Source organism: Fistularia commersonii, chromosome 22 (assembly GCF_037954325.1).
Source record: "Fistularia commersonii isolate RoL2024-O1a breed Wild chromosome 22, RoL_Fcom_v1.0, whole genome shotgun sequence".
NCBI classification, from domain to species: domain Eukaryota; kingdom Metazoa; phylum Chordata; class Actinopteri; order Syngnathiformes; family Fistulariidae; genus Fistularia; species Fistularia commersonii.
The window spans coordinates 11,808,329-11,825,315 of NC_141305.1; the positions used below are offsets into that span (position 1 = coordinate 11,808,329).

Sequence of the window (16,987 nt, forward strand, 5' to 3'; positions counted from 1 at the left end):
ATTGTTCCCGCTAACGTCGAGTTTCCCCCGCAGATTTTTGACTAATCGCCAGCGGACACACGCCACTCCTCTTCAATTATATTAGAAATATATTCGTTGTAAATGTGTTTTAATTAAGTTTTAATGAGAACATTTTCTTCAGGATTCAGGACAAATATAATAACGGAAAGATCCTTTACAACTTGTCCATTGAATACTACTGTATATATACAGGACTGTCTCAGAAAATTAGAATATTGTGTTAAAGTTCTTTATCTTCTGTAATGCAATTAAAATAACAAAAATTACTTTTTCATGATATTCTAGTATTTTGAAATAGGATTTTTGAGTTTTCCCGAGATGTAAGCCATAATCAGCAATATTAAAATAATAAAAGACTTGCAATATTTCAGTTGATTTGTAATGAATCCAGAATGTATGACATTTTTGTTTTTGTAATTGCATTACAGAAGATAAAGAGCTTTATCACAATATTCTAATTGTCTGAGACAGTCCTGTATATAAGATGCTGAACATGGTGTGTTCTCCCTCAATACACAAACACTCACACATGAATATGTAAAAGAAAAAATAAGAAAACCTCATCCAAAACACTGCTCACTTTTAAATTAAAATGTTTTTGGGTAAAGTATATGACATCGTCTTTATACATCATACCCTATTTTCAGCTAAATACCTTTATAATGTTGCATTGTCGGGCATTTTGTGATTCCTGTCTCCAAAGCGAACACGTCAGAGAACACATGCGCATACATCAGAACGCCCGTGTCGTTTTTTTTTCGCACAAAAGTCCCCTTAATTAAAATCAAAGATAATGAATGACGTCCTTCCAGTTATAACACTTCCTCTGGGTGGATGAGATGTTAGGTGTCCTTCAGCAATGTAAAAAAGGGAAATAAATTTTGTTCAGTTAGGTGAGGAGAGAGAGTATATCAGAATTAAACCAGCACAACGAAACGTTTTCTTCGAAAAGTCTTACAGTAGCTGATATTTTAGTTTTCATATTTTTGTGAGGGTTTAGCATTACGGGTTTAGCATTACCGCTCCGGACCCCATGTGTTCTCTCCAGGAATATCACGCGCAGCTGGAGGAGATGCGGGTTTCCATCAGGCAACTGGAGGAGGACCTGTCAGCCGCCCGTCGCCGTAGCGACTTGTACGAGGCTGAGCTGAAAGATTCTCGGCAAACCGGCGAGGAGCTGAAAAGAAAGGCCGCCGACTACCAGCACAGAATGCAGAAGGTTTATGTTTCACCAAAAGACGTATATTTTTACGATTTGTCTCCTCCGTCACTGCATGACCTTGTAACTTCATTTACCGATGGAGTTTGCTTTTTACAGGCTAAAGAACAAGGCAAAACCGAGGCAGAAGAGATGATTACCAAGCTAGAAAAGGTAGTTGTCTATTTGAGTGTTTTTGTTGTCTTAATGTTTAATAGAAGCTGATGGATGTGTGTGTGTGTTTTTTTTAGACCAGTGATGAACAGCAGACAAAGATCCTTGATCTGCAAGAGAAGCTCACCAAGGTAAAATGGGGAATTCCCGGCGAAATTAACTACAAAAAAGTTATTCAAAGTAGAAGACGTGAATCAGCCCTTTCAAATAAGTACACGAATGCTTGCGTTCTTTCTGCGGATCGTCGCCTCTCTTTTTATTTTTTCGATGTCGAACGGCATCTGTGGCCCGAAGCCGCTCGAGCAGAATTAGCACGTTTTTAATCAGCCGTCGCACCGCTTTCATCCAATCAAGGTAAATTATTTCATCCTGATTGTCCATTATTTCTGAGGATCCATTCATTCTGCTTGCGAGTGTGACACATATTCTCACCCGGATGAAATAACACAGTCATAGAAAGGATGAGGAAGATGATCTGAAGCCTTACCTCAAGGGATGTAGTTAGATACTAGAAGTTCCCACATTTTGGGGACAGAATACTCGTGATACTCGTGAGAAAACATTAAACGTGGATATCCTTTTTGTGGACTTCGCAATATACTTGCGACTAACTCTCTGAGAATCGCGATTAGAGGTTGAACTGTTGTTTGTCTCTGTGTTGACGTCTTCTCAAAATAATCAGCAGGGAAATTTTTCAGCTTTTTCAGAAAAGATTAAAAATCCAACCATATGTTAAATGAGGATATTGGGAAGAAAATCATTTTTGCAAAAAAATGACCGAGGAAAATTATTTTCAGAAGGTGACAATACAGTACGTGGCCCTGTGATTTACTGGGAAGTCGGGGCTGAACCCTACCTCTCGGCCACTGTCAGCTAGGATAGGATCCAAAAGATAACCTTGCATGCAGGAGTTTAGATACTAAACATAATTATTTCAACACCTACTTAGTAATCCGTCATAACATTGAGCGCCGTGCACAACGGTGTTTTCCGAACCAGTCAAATATCGTGACATCACACTTCCGGATAAATGGCCCCCTTGCGTCAAGCGACAGAGCATAAGTGCGTGGGACAAAGTTCGGCGCGAAAATGACCTATTTAACTCCGAGTGTATCGTTGTTGACAAACGGCAGGCGTTGAAGGCCAGCGCCGAGGCGACCGACCACCTTCAGAGCCTGAAAGCTGCCAAGGAGCGGATGGAGCGGGACCTGGAGAGGCTACAGAACAAAGAAGACTCCAGCGACAGCCTGCGAAGACGCCTCCGCGAGACCGAGGTAACCCCGAAACTCATCTCGTGTCATCTCGTGTCTTCCTCCCAAGCATGTCAACACCGTGCGTTTCATTGTCTTCCCGGAAACTTCACCGTTGGACTTCGTCGCTTAAACATACAAGTTGCAGAGAACCCGTACGCTCACTAGTTAAATGTTTGTTTTCTCACGATTTGCGGACAAACGCCCGACCGAACATCGCCGAGAGGATTCAATGGCTCTCTGGACGTTTCCTGCTTTTCACATCTCTGCATGGCTTCCCCACCCTCCCGTTTCTGGAGCTAAATCTGAAAGGACTACACTGATAGGTGTCTCACACTCTCAAAAACTAAATTTTTTTTCGAACTAACTGCACATTTATGAGAGTATATCTCAATAAACAACTTTTATTGCCCGTTTCTGGCTGCGAGAACTTTGTAGAGATTAAATCTGCCTCTTGCTTAGTGAACTTTATCACTCATCCATTTACCCATTGATTTGTCATCAACTAGATTTATCGTTTCATGCATAACCCCCAGTATATTGGGCGTTTCTCTTAAGGGTTTGTTTGTACAGCAAATAATAACTTTGATTCCCTCATGGGGAGCAGTTAGGGGTTCAGTGTGGACGAGCCAAGAATCGAACCGGTAACGTTCAGCTGACGCCCGCGCCACGTCTAAACGAACAAATCAACCTTGGGGTTGGGAGTGTAAATAAATAAAAAGGCTTTTATTTGGCTTTTATTTTGTCTCCCATCAAGATTCAATTCACTCCATGGGTCGCGATGTTTTTGACGCGATTGGTATGGCTTTTCTTTTTCTTTAGATGTATTAGATGTAGTCGGAGGTTTTCGTTTTCTCCTGAATCACTGAGGCCCCTCAGAACCCTCGCGTCGGAACAGTCTTCGTATTGCGCTCCTCTCGACGTGCGGGTGTTACCGCTTCCTCCCGCAGACACCAAAAAGTGGCACATCGGTGCACCTCACAGCAAAAACGTCCCCGATTCGATTCCAACGGGGGGGCTATCCTGTCCAAAAATTTGCAGTCGATTCATTTGAGACCTTACATTTCACCAGCCTCGGTTGGTGAACCCTTGCTCTCGCCCGACGACGGCTTCGATAGGCTTCTGCCTCCCAGTGACCCAAACTCCAGGCTATTTGGATGTAGCTGCCCTCGGGGGTGAAGATTAGTGTCAGGCATGAGACGCCCTCCAAGGCTTTGCTTTGATAAACCCAAAATATTAAGTTTCTCCTTGTGTGTGAACATCTTCTCCAACAACAACAACAACATAACAATAAATTTGTGCCAAAAAACAAAGCAATCTGTCTGAAAAACAAAATGACCAACTATTTCAGATCCCTTCTTTGCAGGCACAAAAACCGGCATCAATCTATTTGTGTACAGACATGTTTGTACACGTATGTATAGTAATTCTTTGTATGCTAATGTGAAACATATGTACTTTAAAACTGTTTGGCTTGAACAGACAGAAATCTATCAGTAAAACCAGCAACAGACTTTTACATTCACGCCTACAATGTGTAACTGCAAAATAGGAAATATTCAAAAACTCAGCATTTTGAATATTTGATTTTGATGAACCGAGGATGGGAATATTGTTTTGTTCCCATCCAAACGTCCCTCTCAGGTGACTCCCCTGTTCAAATGAGCAAATTCTGTCGACTACCACAATTTGATTAAGTTCATGTTTCGCACGCTATATAGAGCACGACTATATTTCCACATTAATTAATGTATAATTACTTTTGAATTTGATTTTTAGAGGTATAGATCCTTCATGAATTACACTAGCACTTCACTCTGATGAGTTTAAGGCAATGTAAGATAAGATATGTTTTTGGAAATCATTGGGCAGCATTACTATAACATACATAGAACAGACAGTGACAGGCCAAAAAAACAGAAATAAAAATATAATAATAGAATAAAATCAATATAAAATCTGACAGTATAAAAAGTAAGAAAGTATCATTTCAAATGTCTGCACATATTTACAACATATACAGCAGGAAAGGGCTTCTCCAGAGGTTTCCACGTTGAATACATATACTTCATGTCTCCTGTTAAGACTCTATAAAAACAATAAAACACACTTGATTAATTAAAAGTTTTATTGCATGTTCTACAAAATCAGTGCTCCGTATTTGCCTCTGAAAAGATATATGTATATTAGTTTGTCAAGTGTTAATCGAGTGTCAGGGCTGGAGACGTAAATACGGATGCAGTTGGATTGAAAAGACTCCTCGCTGCAGAAGACATGAATGCAAATGAGCTCTGTGATGATCTAAGAATAATGAGGTCTAAACATTGCGAAGATTTTTATCTTTTTATCGGAATGGATGCGACCAGGACAATTAATCATCGGTTTTATTTTCAGGACTGAAGTTGAATTGTTGTTCAGCTGAAATCCATTACCGTTTCCACAGAATGAAGAGTCTCTCCTTCCTTCCCCCTGAATATGTTCCTCTTGAACTTTACGTCTGCTTCTCAGAAACAGTGTTTTCTGTTTGTGTGTGTGCGTGTGTGTGTGTGTGTGATTGTGTGTGTGTGTGTGTGACCAGGACGGACGAAAGACCCTTGAGAATCAGGTGAAGCGGCTGGAGATCGTCGAGCGTCGTGAGACGAAACTGAAGGACGAGGTCCAGAGCAAAGGCCAGCAAATTCAGCAGATGGCCGACAAGATCCTGGTAAAAAAAAAAAGATAACAACAACCCGTCTTTCGTCGGTTGTGTGCGAAGACGGAATAATCCGAGGCGTCTCGCTTTCTTTGTTGCAGAGGAAGTGCTATTTTACATAACACACCTCCATAACATCAGTTTTTGGGATGAATATCTTTGCAAACCACCCCGTTTCTCAAGTCGGACTTTTCTTTTTTGTTCCCAGATGTAAACTTCATCTTGTCCCTTTTGCTGTTTCGAAATGAAGTATTACTGCGGGAGCTACCGTATACATCCGCCTTAAGATATAGAAAAATATATAGTTTTGTGTTAAAATAGTCTTATCTGGAGGACCAGCTGTCGTTCCATCATGTCTGACACATTCATGACCTGCTGCAGGAGCTTGAAGAGAGCCTCAGGGAGATGCAGGCCACGGCGCAACGCTTGGAGACGCATCTGAAGCAGAAGGAAAAACTGTACGAAGATAAAATCAAGGTGAGATATAGAATAACACAGGAGAATAAAACAGCAATTAAGCGACGTGCTCTTTTTCACAGGAGGCGAAACACGGTATGTGAGCTACACACACACACATTTGGAGCACTTCAGCCGGTGTGTTTTCTCTGCAGTTCTTCCCACCGTCCTCTAGTGATGTTAAGTCATATCCCGGTTCTGGTTCTGTGGGTTTTCCTGGCGCCGAGCAGGTGCTGGAGGCCCAGATGAAAGCGGACATGGCCGATAAGGAAATGCTGGAGTCCAGTCAGAGCAAATACGAAGAGGAGGTGCGAGAGAAGTGCGGCATCATCAGTGAGCAGAAGGCGGTGAGGGCGAAGCGGTGACACTATTCTCGGCATATTTTAACATTTATCACACTGACATAGATTCCCATTTCTGAATAATCGCACACAAACACAAACACGGACAAGAACAAAGAAATAAAATCAGCTTTTTTTGGATGGCGCCCATCTGTAGAGATTTATGGAATGTCGGAAGCATTCTAGCTCTCGTCAATAATTCCCTTTCAGACCATAAATGCGATGGACTCCAAGATGAACAGCCTGGAACAGAGAATCGCCGAGTTGTCCGAGGCCAACAAACTAGCGGCTAACAGCAGCATCTACACCCAGAAAAACATGTGAGTACGAGCCGGATGGAAACTAAATCTTAAACAAACATCGGGGTTGCGTTTGCGCTTGATTGTTTGTACGACCTCCCCCGCTATCGTCTTCTCACCTACGAGTTACATCCGATCAGGAAAGCCCAAGAGGAGATGATCTCGGAGCTCCGCCAGCAGAAGTTCTACTTGGAGTCTCAGGCCGGCAAACTGGAGGCCCAGAACGCCAAACTGGAGGAGCATCTGGAGAAAATGAGTCAGCAGGAGCAAAGCAACAAGAGCCGTGTGCTGGAGCTGGAAACCCGGCTGCGGGAGGTCTCTATCAGTTCGCCGTTTTCCTCCTACCGCGTTTTTCGGAAGTAAAAGCCGTGGGCCGTGACAGAAGAAGGTGGAAGCAGACGGAGCGTAAAAAAAAGCACGTCTTAGTTCATCAAGGGGCTTTAAATGTATGTTTACTAGATGCGCTTTGGTATTTATGACAACCCCGTTTAGTCAGGAGCGCTGATTTATATTCTTAAACGAGACCGACGACAGAAGATATGGCGGCGGGTTTAAAGCCCCGGTGTCTCGAGCTTATTTTTCCGTCTCAGACCCCCCTCGTTCCCCTCAGATCGGGCTGGAGCACGAAGAACAGAAGCTGGAGATCAAGCGGCAGGTGACGGAGCTGACCCTGTCGCTGCAGGAGCGCGAATCTCAGATCAGCAACCTGCAGGCGGCTCGGCACGCTCTGGAGAGCCAGCTGCAGCGGGCCAAGACCGAGCTTGAGGAGACTACGGCCGAGGCGGAGGAGGAGATCACCGTGCTCCGGGTGAGAGAAAGACCGAAATGAAGGAGCGCCGGAGACGACGTGTTATTTCCTGCCACGTGATTGAGGTGGTCCGTTTGTCTCACTGAACCCGCCAGGCGCATCGAGACGAGATTCAACGCAAGTTCGACGCCCTGAGAGACAGCTGCGCGGTAAGCGCCCCGGTCGCTCTCCGAGAGTAGACGGATCCTGCGGCGTTCGCGCCGATCGAGTCCTGGCATGTCGCTCGCCAGCGACGTCGCAGTACCGTTTTGGATATTTGTCCAAAAACGGACTCGGGATGCGGAACGAGTCCATCGGAAGGACGGTTTGAGTGACTATGTCGGTAGAAGGATGCTGAGGTCGGATCTGCCGGGCAGGAGGTCCAGGGGACGACCAAAAAGGTGATTTCTGGCCACATTGAAAGAGGACATGAGGTTAGTTGGTGGCAGAGAAGAGGCTTAGATGGAGGCGCGTGATTTGCAATGGTGACCCCTGAAGGGAGCGGCCAAAGACGGAGAAGAGAAAGGGACTCTGCAGAGTGATACTTCTCTGATCTGACAAACCGCTGCTTCTTGTGTCTCCCCGGTTGCTCCTTTGGCCTTTTTCCGTGAAGTGTCCAGGGTCCCCGAAGCATAATGCCTTGCGGCAGGCCGGTTCTACCTTTGTCTGATTGGGTTTCCTCTAGTTTCCTCCCACAGTCCAAAAACATGCAATAGGTCAGGGATGTCCAAATTTTTTTGCAAGGAGGGCCATATTTGGTAAGGTGAAAATGTGTAAGGGCCGACCATTCAGCCTGACATTCTTTGAACCATTAACATTAAATGCTATTTCTAACAATTTCACAATTTTTTTTTTTTTTTTTGCAAATGGCATACTTTTCATCTCTTAACACAGAACAGAAAACTAAAGTTTTTACCATAGTCACTCTGAAGTTCATATTTGAATACCACATAAAATGAGGAAAAAGTCTTTTTGAAAACCAAAAAAATCAGAACAATTAAACATATCTAAGTTCATATTATTCACAATTAAATGCTCATAATGAAATTCTAAATTCAAAACATGTGAACAAGAAAATAACACTAACCGTAATATTATTCAGAAGTACACAACTTTGAGGGCCATATGAATACTTGTATTACTCCTTATCAAAAAGGAGAAATGCAGCGTTTTCCATTTTTTTCAATTTTATACTCAGATCACAAATATGAAATAGAAGAACGGGCCGCAGATTTTAGATTTTATTATTGATTTTATGACACAGGCTGCGGGCCGGTGTAAATTGGAGCACGGGCCGCATTTGGCCCGCGGGCCGGACTTTGGACGTGCCTGCAATCGGTTCATGGGAGGCCATAAATTGTCCAGACACGTGAATGGCTGTATGTCTCTATACGTGACCACCGAAAGATACCGAATGAATGTATTGATTCATCTTTACCCGATTTTCCTTTTTAATCCGCACTGTAGCACTGTCTTGCTAGCATGTAGCAGGTCTTCACCTCATTTCTTGAAGTTGTGCAACACACACTGTGACACCAGCATACCTTCGAGTATTTACATTTCCGGGTTTGTCGTAAATGAGCCACTTCATGGCTTCCCGCCACGTCACTAAGTCGGCGATCTCCATTTTGAACACTCCATCTCCATCGGGCTGCGAAACAACAGCTTCTGATAAACAAAAGAATCTAAATCTTTTCCTCTGTCCATTTATTTAACCATATGAGGCCGGCGGCGTCCAAATGCATTGAATGATCAGCAAAGTCATCGCGGTCTCTTCATGCCATTGTGGCGCTTCGGAGATCCACCCACTCACAAACTGTTCGGAAGGCTCGGCCCATCTATTCATCTGGCCAGTGATCGGGCGGACGCTGCCAGGAGCTTCCGCTTTCTTTTTTTCTTTGGGTTTGTTTTTCGAGCTTGAGACGTCGCTTACCGGGTTAGTTTATCGGCTGAGTGTTGAAGGTTGAAGCTGGAAACAGCAACTGGGGAAACAGAAAGGGAAGCTGTAGACTTCAGGTTAGGGTGAGCAGGGTATGTGTTTTTGGATTTATAAGAAAATTATATTTTTCACATTATTTCACATCATCAGAATTAATTTGGTATAATAGGTCTTATAAGAATCCCAGCCACTGGGATGCTCCCAAAAAAAAACAAAAAAATCTGACCGTAGGACAAACGGTATGGATAAGAAAGGAATGGATGGATAAATAAATTGCAAATTCGGGTATAAAGACCGAAAGGCTCTCTTTTGCCAAACAAAGGATAAGCGGCATCAATGATGAATGAATGAATGAATGAATGAATGAATGAATGCACGGACTTTAAAACTTCTACTTTCAGGTGGCGCATTCGCACGGTCGGGACAGTTTAAAATCTGCAGCGTCGAAACTGCAAAGTGTGATATTGCGTTCAATTCCGCCCACCGAGTTGTTCCACCAACTCGTGCACGCGGAGGCCCGTCGGATTACCGACGAAGCATTTCCCGCCGCTTTCCGTCGGGGGAGGTGGGGAGCGGGGACGGGCTAATTGTCAGAGTCAAAGCTTTGCGTCTTTCCCGGCGCCACCTTGTCACTCTGCGTGGGACGCAAGTTCCCACGGGAGCTGAGAATAAGGGTCAATTAGCATGCAGACGCATCCGGACTCTCACCTCCTTCCTCCGAACGGCGCCTGAATTTGACCATGCAGCCGAGATGCGTCGCCTTGCAGGCCTTCGGAGGGGAAATGTGGCCAGCAGCACGCCGCTTCCATGCGTGTAGATTGTGAAAACGTAGTAGAGATCGTACCCGTTGTGAAACTGTGACACGCTCAGTTGCGTTTTTTTTTTTTTTGTTTTGTTTTTTTTTGTCCGCAGACTTGATGGGAAACATTTTTCCTATTAACACTCGGATAACTGCCTGTGTGGGAGGTCTTTTCTCTTTCTACAAACTTCTGAAAGTTTTCACAAGGTTTCATTTTGACTTGCTGAACATATTCAGCTGTTTAACCTTCTGTGATCACTTTTTTTTTTTTTCAGGTTAAACAGCAACCTTCATTCTAGAGTCAGTGCTGTTTTTTATCAGAATATCTTAATATGATATATAATAGCTGACCCGGAACAACCAAAGTTAAATGTATACGGAGCTCTTATTATCCGCATTGTGTCTGCTGTTTTTGTACGTAAAAATAGAAGAAATCATCAAGTAGGCAGACGCTCAGATAGATCTACCGAGTGCCGTCTGTGCTCTGGGCGACCTGACCGGCTCCCGTCGGCTTCCCGTAGGTGATCACCGACCTCGAGGAGCAGCTGACCACTCTGACCCAAGAGAACGGCGAACTGAACCGCCAAAACTTCTACCTGTCCAAGCAGCTGGACGAAGCGTCCGATGAGAGGGAAGACCGGCTTCATCTCAGCCAGGACGTGGACAGGCTGCGGCGGGAGGTGGCCGACCGGGAGATGCACCTGAACAACCAGAAACAGGTCAGCTGACTTCTAGTGACTTCTTTTCCCCGTTCATGTGTAATGACTTAGTCATAATACTTTAAAAAAAACAAACAAACATCAAACTCCATGGGTGCTGCCCTGTGTGATAAATATGAATAATAAAATACTCCAAGACGCACCATAATGCAGCATTCACAACTGGGGCATTGCATTTCTTTATTCTTTACGTACCGTCAAAGTAGTCAATTGGATGTTATTTTCATTTTTTCATTCTCATTTTTGTGTCTGCTTGATTGACGGTTTGTAAGAAGCTTTTTACTGATTTTGTCCAGTTTCTTGGCATGTTTTTGTTATCATAGTAAAGAATTCAATCATTAATGACTATCTAGTGACGGCCCATCCTCTTATTTCCCATCACTTTATCCGGTCGAGTGAATTATGAGTTCCATTTTTTCCACATTACACAAGTCAAATGTGTGACGTTTCAAACGCTTCATATATCAGCGTAATAGTTTGCGCTAAAATCCACCGAGATATCATCAGAGCGTTCAGTTTGGCAGAGTATCTAAAAGAGGTAGTGAGAGAGAAAGTATTACAAATATCACATCGTCACCCTCTTAAAATAATCGCCTAAGTCATTTTTTCAGATTTTTCAGGAAACAAAAAAAAACAAACTATTTGACTCTTGACATAGGCAACTTCTACTAAAGGGGTAGAATGTCTGTTTAACTGAGGATGTAGGCAATTTTGCCAGAGGTGGTCAGCGTCATGAGGAGATGATTTATGCAAAAAAAAAAAAAAAATTGTAAAAAAAGACATAGGCGATAATTTTAAGAGGGTGACAATATAGAGATTTGGGCAAAAGTCGGGTTCCCCCCGAATTTAACCCCGAGCCTTGTCCGCGGTGGTTTCTGTCTATCGAAATGCAGCAAACGGTTGCAGAAGCCCGCCGACCGCCACCTTTGGAGTCTCCGCAAGGACACGTCGACTCCTTTCGGTCGGCGACGCCTCGGACAACGCGTTGCTCTTCTAACCTGACTTCCGTCTGCGTTCTCCTCCTCTTACCAGCGACCGGTCGGACTCCGGGTTTTCACCGACTTAACAATTTCTGCTATCTCTCCTGCGACAGGTGACCTAGATGTCTCTGACAGGGTTGAGTGTAAATCCGGCAGCAGAAACCCTCTGAATGTTTGAGTATTGTTACGGATCGCGCTAAGTAGAGAAAGAGAGAGAGAGAGCTGGGAGGCAGTGCGATGTGTGTGCTCCTGTGGGAGGATGTGTGTGTGGGTGTCCAGTAGCGCTCTCGCTCCTGCGGATTGTGTAACCGCCGATGGAAGTCATAGACGAGGGATGGGGCGCAGTGTGGGAGGGATGCATCATCCCCATCACTCCCAGGTCGCGTCGGCCGTGGAAGCGTTGGACTTCAGAGGGCCCACGATGATGCCGCAGCACCGGCGCGGGCTATATTTGTCTTCCGCTGCTTTGTCTAACGCGTTGATGCGGTGCATTAAACGCCGCTCTCTGTGTGGGCACAGAAAAATGTCCAGGTGTGTCATTTAAACATCGTCAAACATCGCCAGTCTTGACGGGAGGAGGTTACTGTCCGTTGGGAATCCGCAGGGAAGAGCTTCCATCCGTTTTCTTTGGACGTTACCGTGGTTTTGGAAACAAAACCATAAGAAGGTCATGTTGAACGACCAACAGGTCGCGTTCAGGATCGGTCGAGAATCTGTTTTTTTAAGCCCTGGAACTTAAACGTGTCTCTGCTCTGGCACTGGGCTTGACAAATAAATAAACCAAATCCAACAGATGTGGCAGAAAAAGAAAAAAAAAAAAACGTCTTTCACCGAGGTTATATTGTTATAAGAATAAGAATAAGAATAAGAATAAGAACAACTTTATTAATCCCGAAGGAAATTGCTGTGCCAGAGTTACAGAAAATATAACGGTAATAAATAATAAAAGAAAGGCAGAATTAGAAATAAAAATAAACTATAAACTATAAAGTGTCTCAGTGAAACTATAAAGTGTCTTAGTAAGCAGTGATAAAACAATAAGTGTCTTAGTAACAAGTGAGGTAAGGAGTGCACAATAGTATGATAGAAGGGAACATTGTAGTGTAGCTGTTATGAGATGAGATGAAATATTGCACAGTTTCTGAATATTGCACAGAAATGAGATATTGCACATTTTTGTTTGTTTTTAGGTTAAAGATAGGTTAAAGATAGGTTTTTATGGTTGCTCATATGGTTATCATATCATCATTGCTCTTTGCTGGATGTAATAGAGCAGCGACCGGACGACCGGACAACTATTTTTGCAGAGTGGGCGATAATTAAAAGAAAAAAAAAGAATGTAAATGTTATTATGTTGTATTATGCACATAACAAATCACTATCACACCAATATCTACTCACCATAATGCAGAATCAGTGGGAGCCCTGAGCTACTAGACAGTCCCATCTGGGGGCGACGGTAGACGGTGACACTTCGAGTGTGTTTCCCGATGTCCGCTCTATTCCGTCGTTTTGGTTTTGTCGCCGTCACTGGCGGAAAACCCCGTTTAGCCGAGGTGTGTTTCTTGGTCTCGATGTGGCAAAGTAGTTTCGAGGCTTCCGTAGCTTCATTAGCTTTCGACTCGGCTTTCTTTTTACCGCCGCTCCGAAATCCTTCTGGTGTCTCATCATTGTCTCTTTCTCCCTTTTCAAATCTATTTCTCGGCTGTTTTAGCCAAGAGTTAGTATACCGACTCGCTGATGCTGCACGAAAAAAAAAAAAACCCGACTGCGTGAACTGCAGGAGTGAGACTGAAGTGGCAATTTTTTCAAAATAAAATACCTGGTGGACAAATGAAAATAAATACACAACATTTTGAACAACTTTATGATTTCTTTGCGGCCTTATACCGAAAGGTCGAGTGGTTGTGGACCTCTGGAAGGGAGCACATGACGTGGAGTTAGGTTTAATTCATTTTGACCCCGTAATTACTGTATTATTAACTGATTCAAAATACACATCTCAGATTTACAAGCGTAGGATGCAAATCCCACCCGCAAAGTACTTTACGCTGATCTCTAAATTCGTTTCCTCGTGGGTTTTGCGCTAGAACCTGGAAACCCTGAAAACCACATGCACCATGCTGGAGGAGCAGGTCCTGGAGCTGGAGACCTTGAACGATGAGCTGCTGGAGAAGGAAAGACAGTGGGATGCCTGGAGGGCGACGCTGGAGGAGGAGAAGAACCAGGCCGAGAGGAGGACCAGGGAGATCCAGAGGCTGCTGGATACGGAGAAGCAGAGCAGGTTGAGAGCGCACAGATTTCATTCGCTTAAAGCAGCGTTCGCTATAACCGCGGTCCTATTACGATCCCGATCGAGTACCCGAGGCTGTTTTTATTTTTATATATTTTTTTATTTGTTTTCAGTTTAACTTTAAGCGGTATGCTCGAAGGACTTAAAGAGGTTTTAAGTGATGCCACGATGCAATAAACACACGTTTGTCACCTATAGTGACTTCAATTATCCGTTACCGCATTGTCCAGAGGAGCTGTTACACTGAGAGAGGAGTTATATATTCCTTGCTTGCCTGCCGACGCCTCCGCACATGTTGCACGCAGGTTCCCCCGTAGTCTCGGGGGTTTGTCGAAAAAGATATTCTTGCAAATATGTGAAATTATTTTCCGAGTCGATGTGGGCAAGGCGGGTCAATTGGTTCAGCGGGAAGCACAAAAAAAAAAACAACAACAAAATAAACTTGCAGGGGAGAGACGTTGCGGAGCCGGAAAGGTTTGGATAATTGTAGTCTAGTCAATGATGAGAGGTAATGATGTGGGTGTACAACAATTTTTTTATTGAATACTAATAATCTACAAGACACTTTGATATCTAAATAGTCCTATTTGGAACTTGTCTTGCAGCTGTATGGTTACGGAATGCGCCAATAGTACCTGGTGGTATTACCATTCTGTGCAGCGTGGCGTCTGCATACTGCATAAAATGAAATGAAGTTAAAGAGAGAAAAGAAACAATCTTTGGGCACATTTTTACAAACCGTAATTATTTAAATGAGAATGTGGCCGCCAATCTATTGCATGCTAGTGTTCCCTTTTCATTGGCGTTACTTATGGGCAATGACTGTGTATCTTTCTTGCTTTATGAACTTTATACAGAGTTGCTTTTTTCGATGAGGGTACGCAACCTATCATTGGGATAATCAGTCTAAAGTGCTGCTGTTGATTATCGCAACTCGACCCGATCCCTTAAGACGGGGGTGTCAAACGCAAATACACACTGGCGCAAAAGTCAAAACTGGGACAGTCACGGGCCAATATTGATATTTATTGAAAAATATCTTCCTCCAGATATAACCCAGTATAACCCCATATGAACCCAAAAAAGTTTTGCTTAAAAACTAAATATGGAACAAGCATAGTTTAATACTATACAATATATAAGTTGATATTGCACACATGCTTTATAGTTTCACTGAGACACTTTATAGTTTATAGTTTATTTTTATTTCTAATTCTGCCTTTTTCTTTTTATTATTTATTACTGTTATATTTTCTGTAACTCTGGCACAACAATTTCCTTCGGGATTAATAAAGTTGTTCTTATCTTATCTTATCTTATCTCATCTTATCTTATCTTATCTTATCTTATCTTATCTTATCTTATCTTATCTTATCTTATCTTATCTTATCTTATCTTATGCATAATCCTGTTTTCTGCCAAAGTAGCAGGGTGCCAGTATTAGCATATGGTTGCTATGACTACTGTCAACAGAGGAGAGGGCGTTTATGGGTCCTGTTGTGATTTTCGTGTCAAAACACCAACAGAAAATTCTGGGATTTGTAGAATTAGCGATACGTGCACTGTAGACTAGCTCTTATAGTCATTTGTTATGGCTTTGCGGGCCAAATATAATTACAGTGTGGGCCAAATTTGGCCCGCGGGCCAGAGTTTGACACCTAAGGCTTAAGGGCTTGCACTAATATCTCCTCGCAAAAATCTTGCCGACATCCTCATTGCCGACTTGACGAAAGCTCACGATGAACAGAATGAATTGTGAACGAAGGTCCGCGTGTGGTTTTAGGCTCCGCGCCGAGCAGCGCAGCTCCGACTCCCGCCAGGCCGTGGATCAAGCGGTTAAAGAGCACAAAGCCGAGATCCTGACTCTGCAGCAGGTCCTCAAAGACCAGAAGCTCAAAGCCGAGAGCCTCGCCGACACCGTGAGCGCCGCCGCCACCCCTCCGAGGAGCAGGTACCTCTCCCTCGCCGTTTTGCGTACGTCGGTAAAACCCGCTCTGCCCTCTGCCCCGCCTCAGCTGAACGATCTGGAGAAGAAGCACGCCATGCTGGAGATGAACGCCCGCAGTTTGCAGCAAAAGCTGGAGAGTGAGAGGGATGTGAAGCAAAGGCTCCTGGAGGAGGTCCGATCCGTATTTCGTATTCGTTTTTACCGTTTCCTCTTTGCCCTGCGTGAGCTTTTGCGGCTGTTTGTCTTTTTCACAGCAAGAGAAACTCCAGCAGCAGATGGATGCCCAGAAGACTCACATCTTCCGCTTGACCCAAGGGCTCCAGGACGCTCTGGACCAGACCGACCTGCTGAAAACCGAGAGGACGGACCTGGAATATCAGCTGGAGAACATCCAGGTGCTGCTACGTGCACGTTTCTAAGCGCACGCCGTATCTACTAACACACGGCCGGTGAATAAACAAGAGATTATGAGGTGGTCGGGGAGTCGCGTCGCTGGAGCCATTTTCAGCCCGGCCGCTCTCACTTTATTCTGACGGTGAAATGACGTTCGTTGTCACACGCATGCCCTCCACGGTTTGTCTCAGACCCGCACCCCATCTCCCCCGTCACCCTCTCTGTGTGAAACAAAGTACTCGAAGAGAAATTCACGGCGGTAGTGATGTTCACTTAGCTCCACCTGCAGGCCGTCTACTCCCATGAGAAGGTGAAAATGGAAGGGACCATCACCCAGCAGACCAAACTCATTGACTTCCTCCAGGCCCAGGCCCACGGCGGCTCCAAGAAGAAAAAGGTTGGACCGAAGCCGAAAAACTCCGGTTCGAGTCGTGTTAAATCGACCCAAAACGGTTGAAATAGAGGGAAGTGACGAACAAATCTGTTTAAAGGATCTTTGAAATGGATAGGACAATTATATACTGCTCAAAAAACATAAAGGGAACACTTGAACAACACAATGTAACTCCAAGTCAATCGCACTTCTGTGAAATCATAGTGTCCACTCAGGAAGCAACACAGATTCATTTTGACCTGCTTTAAGGACATTACATCAAAGTTGGATCAGCCTGGAGTTTGTTTTTACACTTTAATTTTGA

General features: G+C 44.0%; 1 protein-coding gene across 12 annotated transcripts in view; it reads left to right on the forward strand.

Annotated features, from left to right (window-relative positions):
- Window positions 1–16,987, forward strand: part of citb (citron rho-interacting serine/threonine kinase b) — a 46,888-nt gene that overhangs the window by 16,385 nt on the left and 13,516 nt on the right. For 7 of the 12 annotated variants that reach the window (XR_015107845.1, XM_086169289.1, XM_086169283.1 and 4 more), the window contains 17 exons: window positions 1,070–1,240; window positions 1,340–1,393; window positions 1,471–1,524; window positions 2,527–2,667; window positions 5,222–5,347; window positions 5,717–5,812; window positions 6,022–6,138; window positions 6,343–6,452; window positions 6,572–6,746; window positions 7,042–7,239; window positions 7,335–7,388; window positions 10,478–10,675; window positions 13,746–13,939; window positions 15,732–15,867; window positions 15,964–16,068; window positions 16,151–16,291; window positions 16,567–16,686. Coding sequence is in view for 11 of the 12 variants with exons in the window: in XM_086169289.1 (XP_086025415.1) it covers window positions 1,070–1,240; window positions 1,340–1,393; window positions 1,471–1,524; window positions 2,527–2,667; window positions 5,222–5,347; window positions 5,717–5,812; window positions 6,022–6,138; window positions 6,343–6,452; window positions 6,572–6,746; window positions 7,042–7,239; window positions 7,335–7,388; window positions 10,478–10,675; window positions 13,746–13,939; window positions 15,732–15,867; window positions 15,964–16,068; window positions 16,151–16,291; window positions 16,567–16,686 (2,190 nt within the window). In the remaining variant the exon portion in view is untranslated. The remainder of the gene's footprint in view (window positions 1–1,069; window positions 1,241–1,339; window positions 1,394–1,470; window positions 1,525–2,526; window positions 2,668–5,221; window positions 5,348–5,716; window positions 5,813–6,021; window positions 6,139–6,342; window positions 6,453–6,571; window positions 6,747–7,041; window positions 7,240–7,334; window positions 7,389–10,477; window positions 10,676–13,745; window positions 13,940–15,731; window positions 15,868–15,963; window positions 16,069–16,150; window positions 16,292–16,566; window positions 16,687–16,987) is intronic. The other 5 variants (XM_086169290.1, XM_086169291.1, XM_086169292.1 and 2 more) reach the window with 2 other exon arrangements.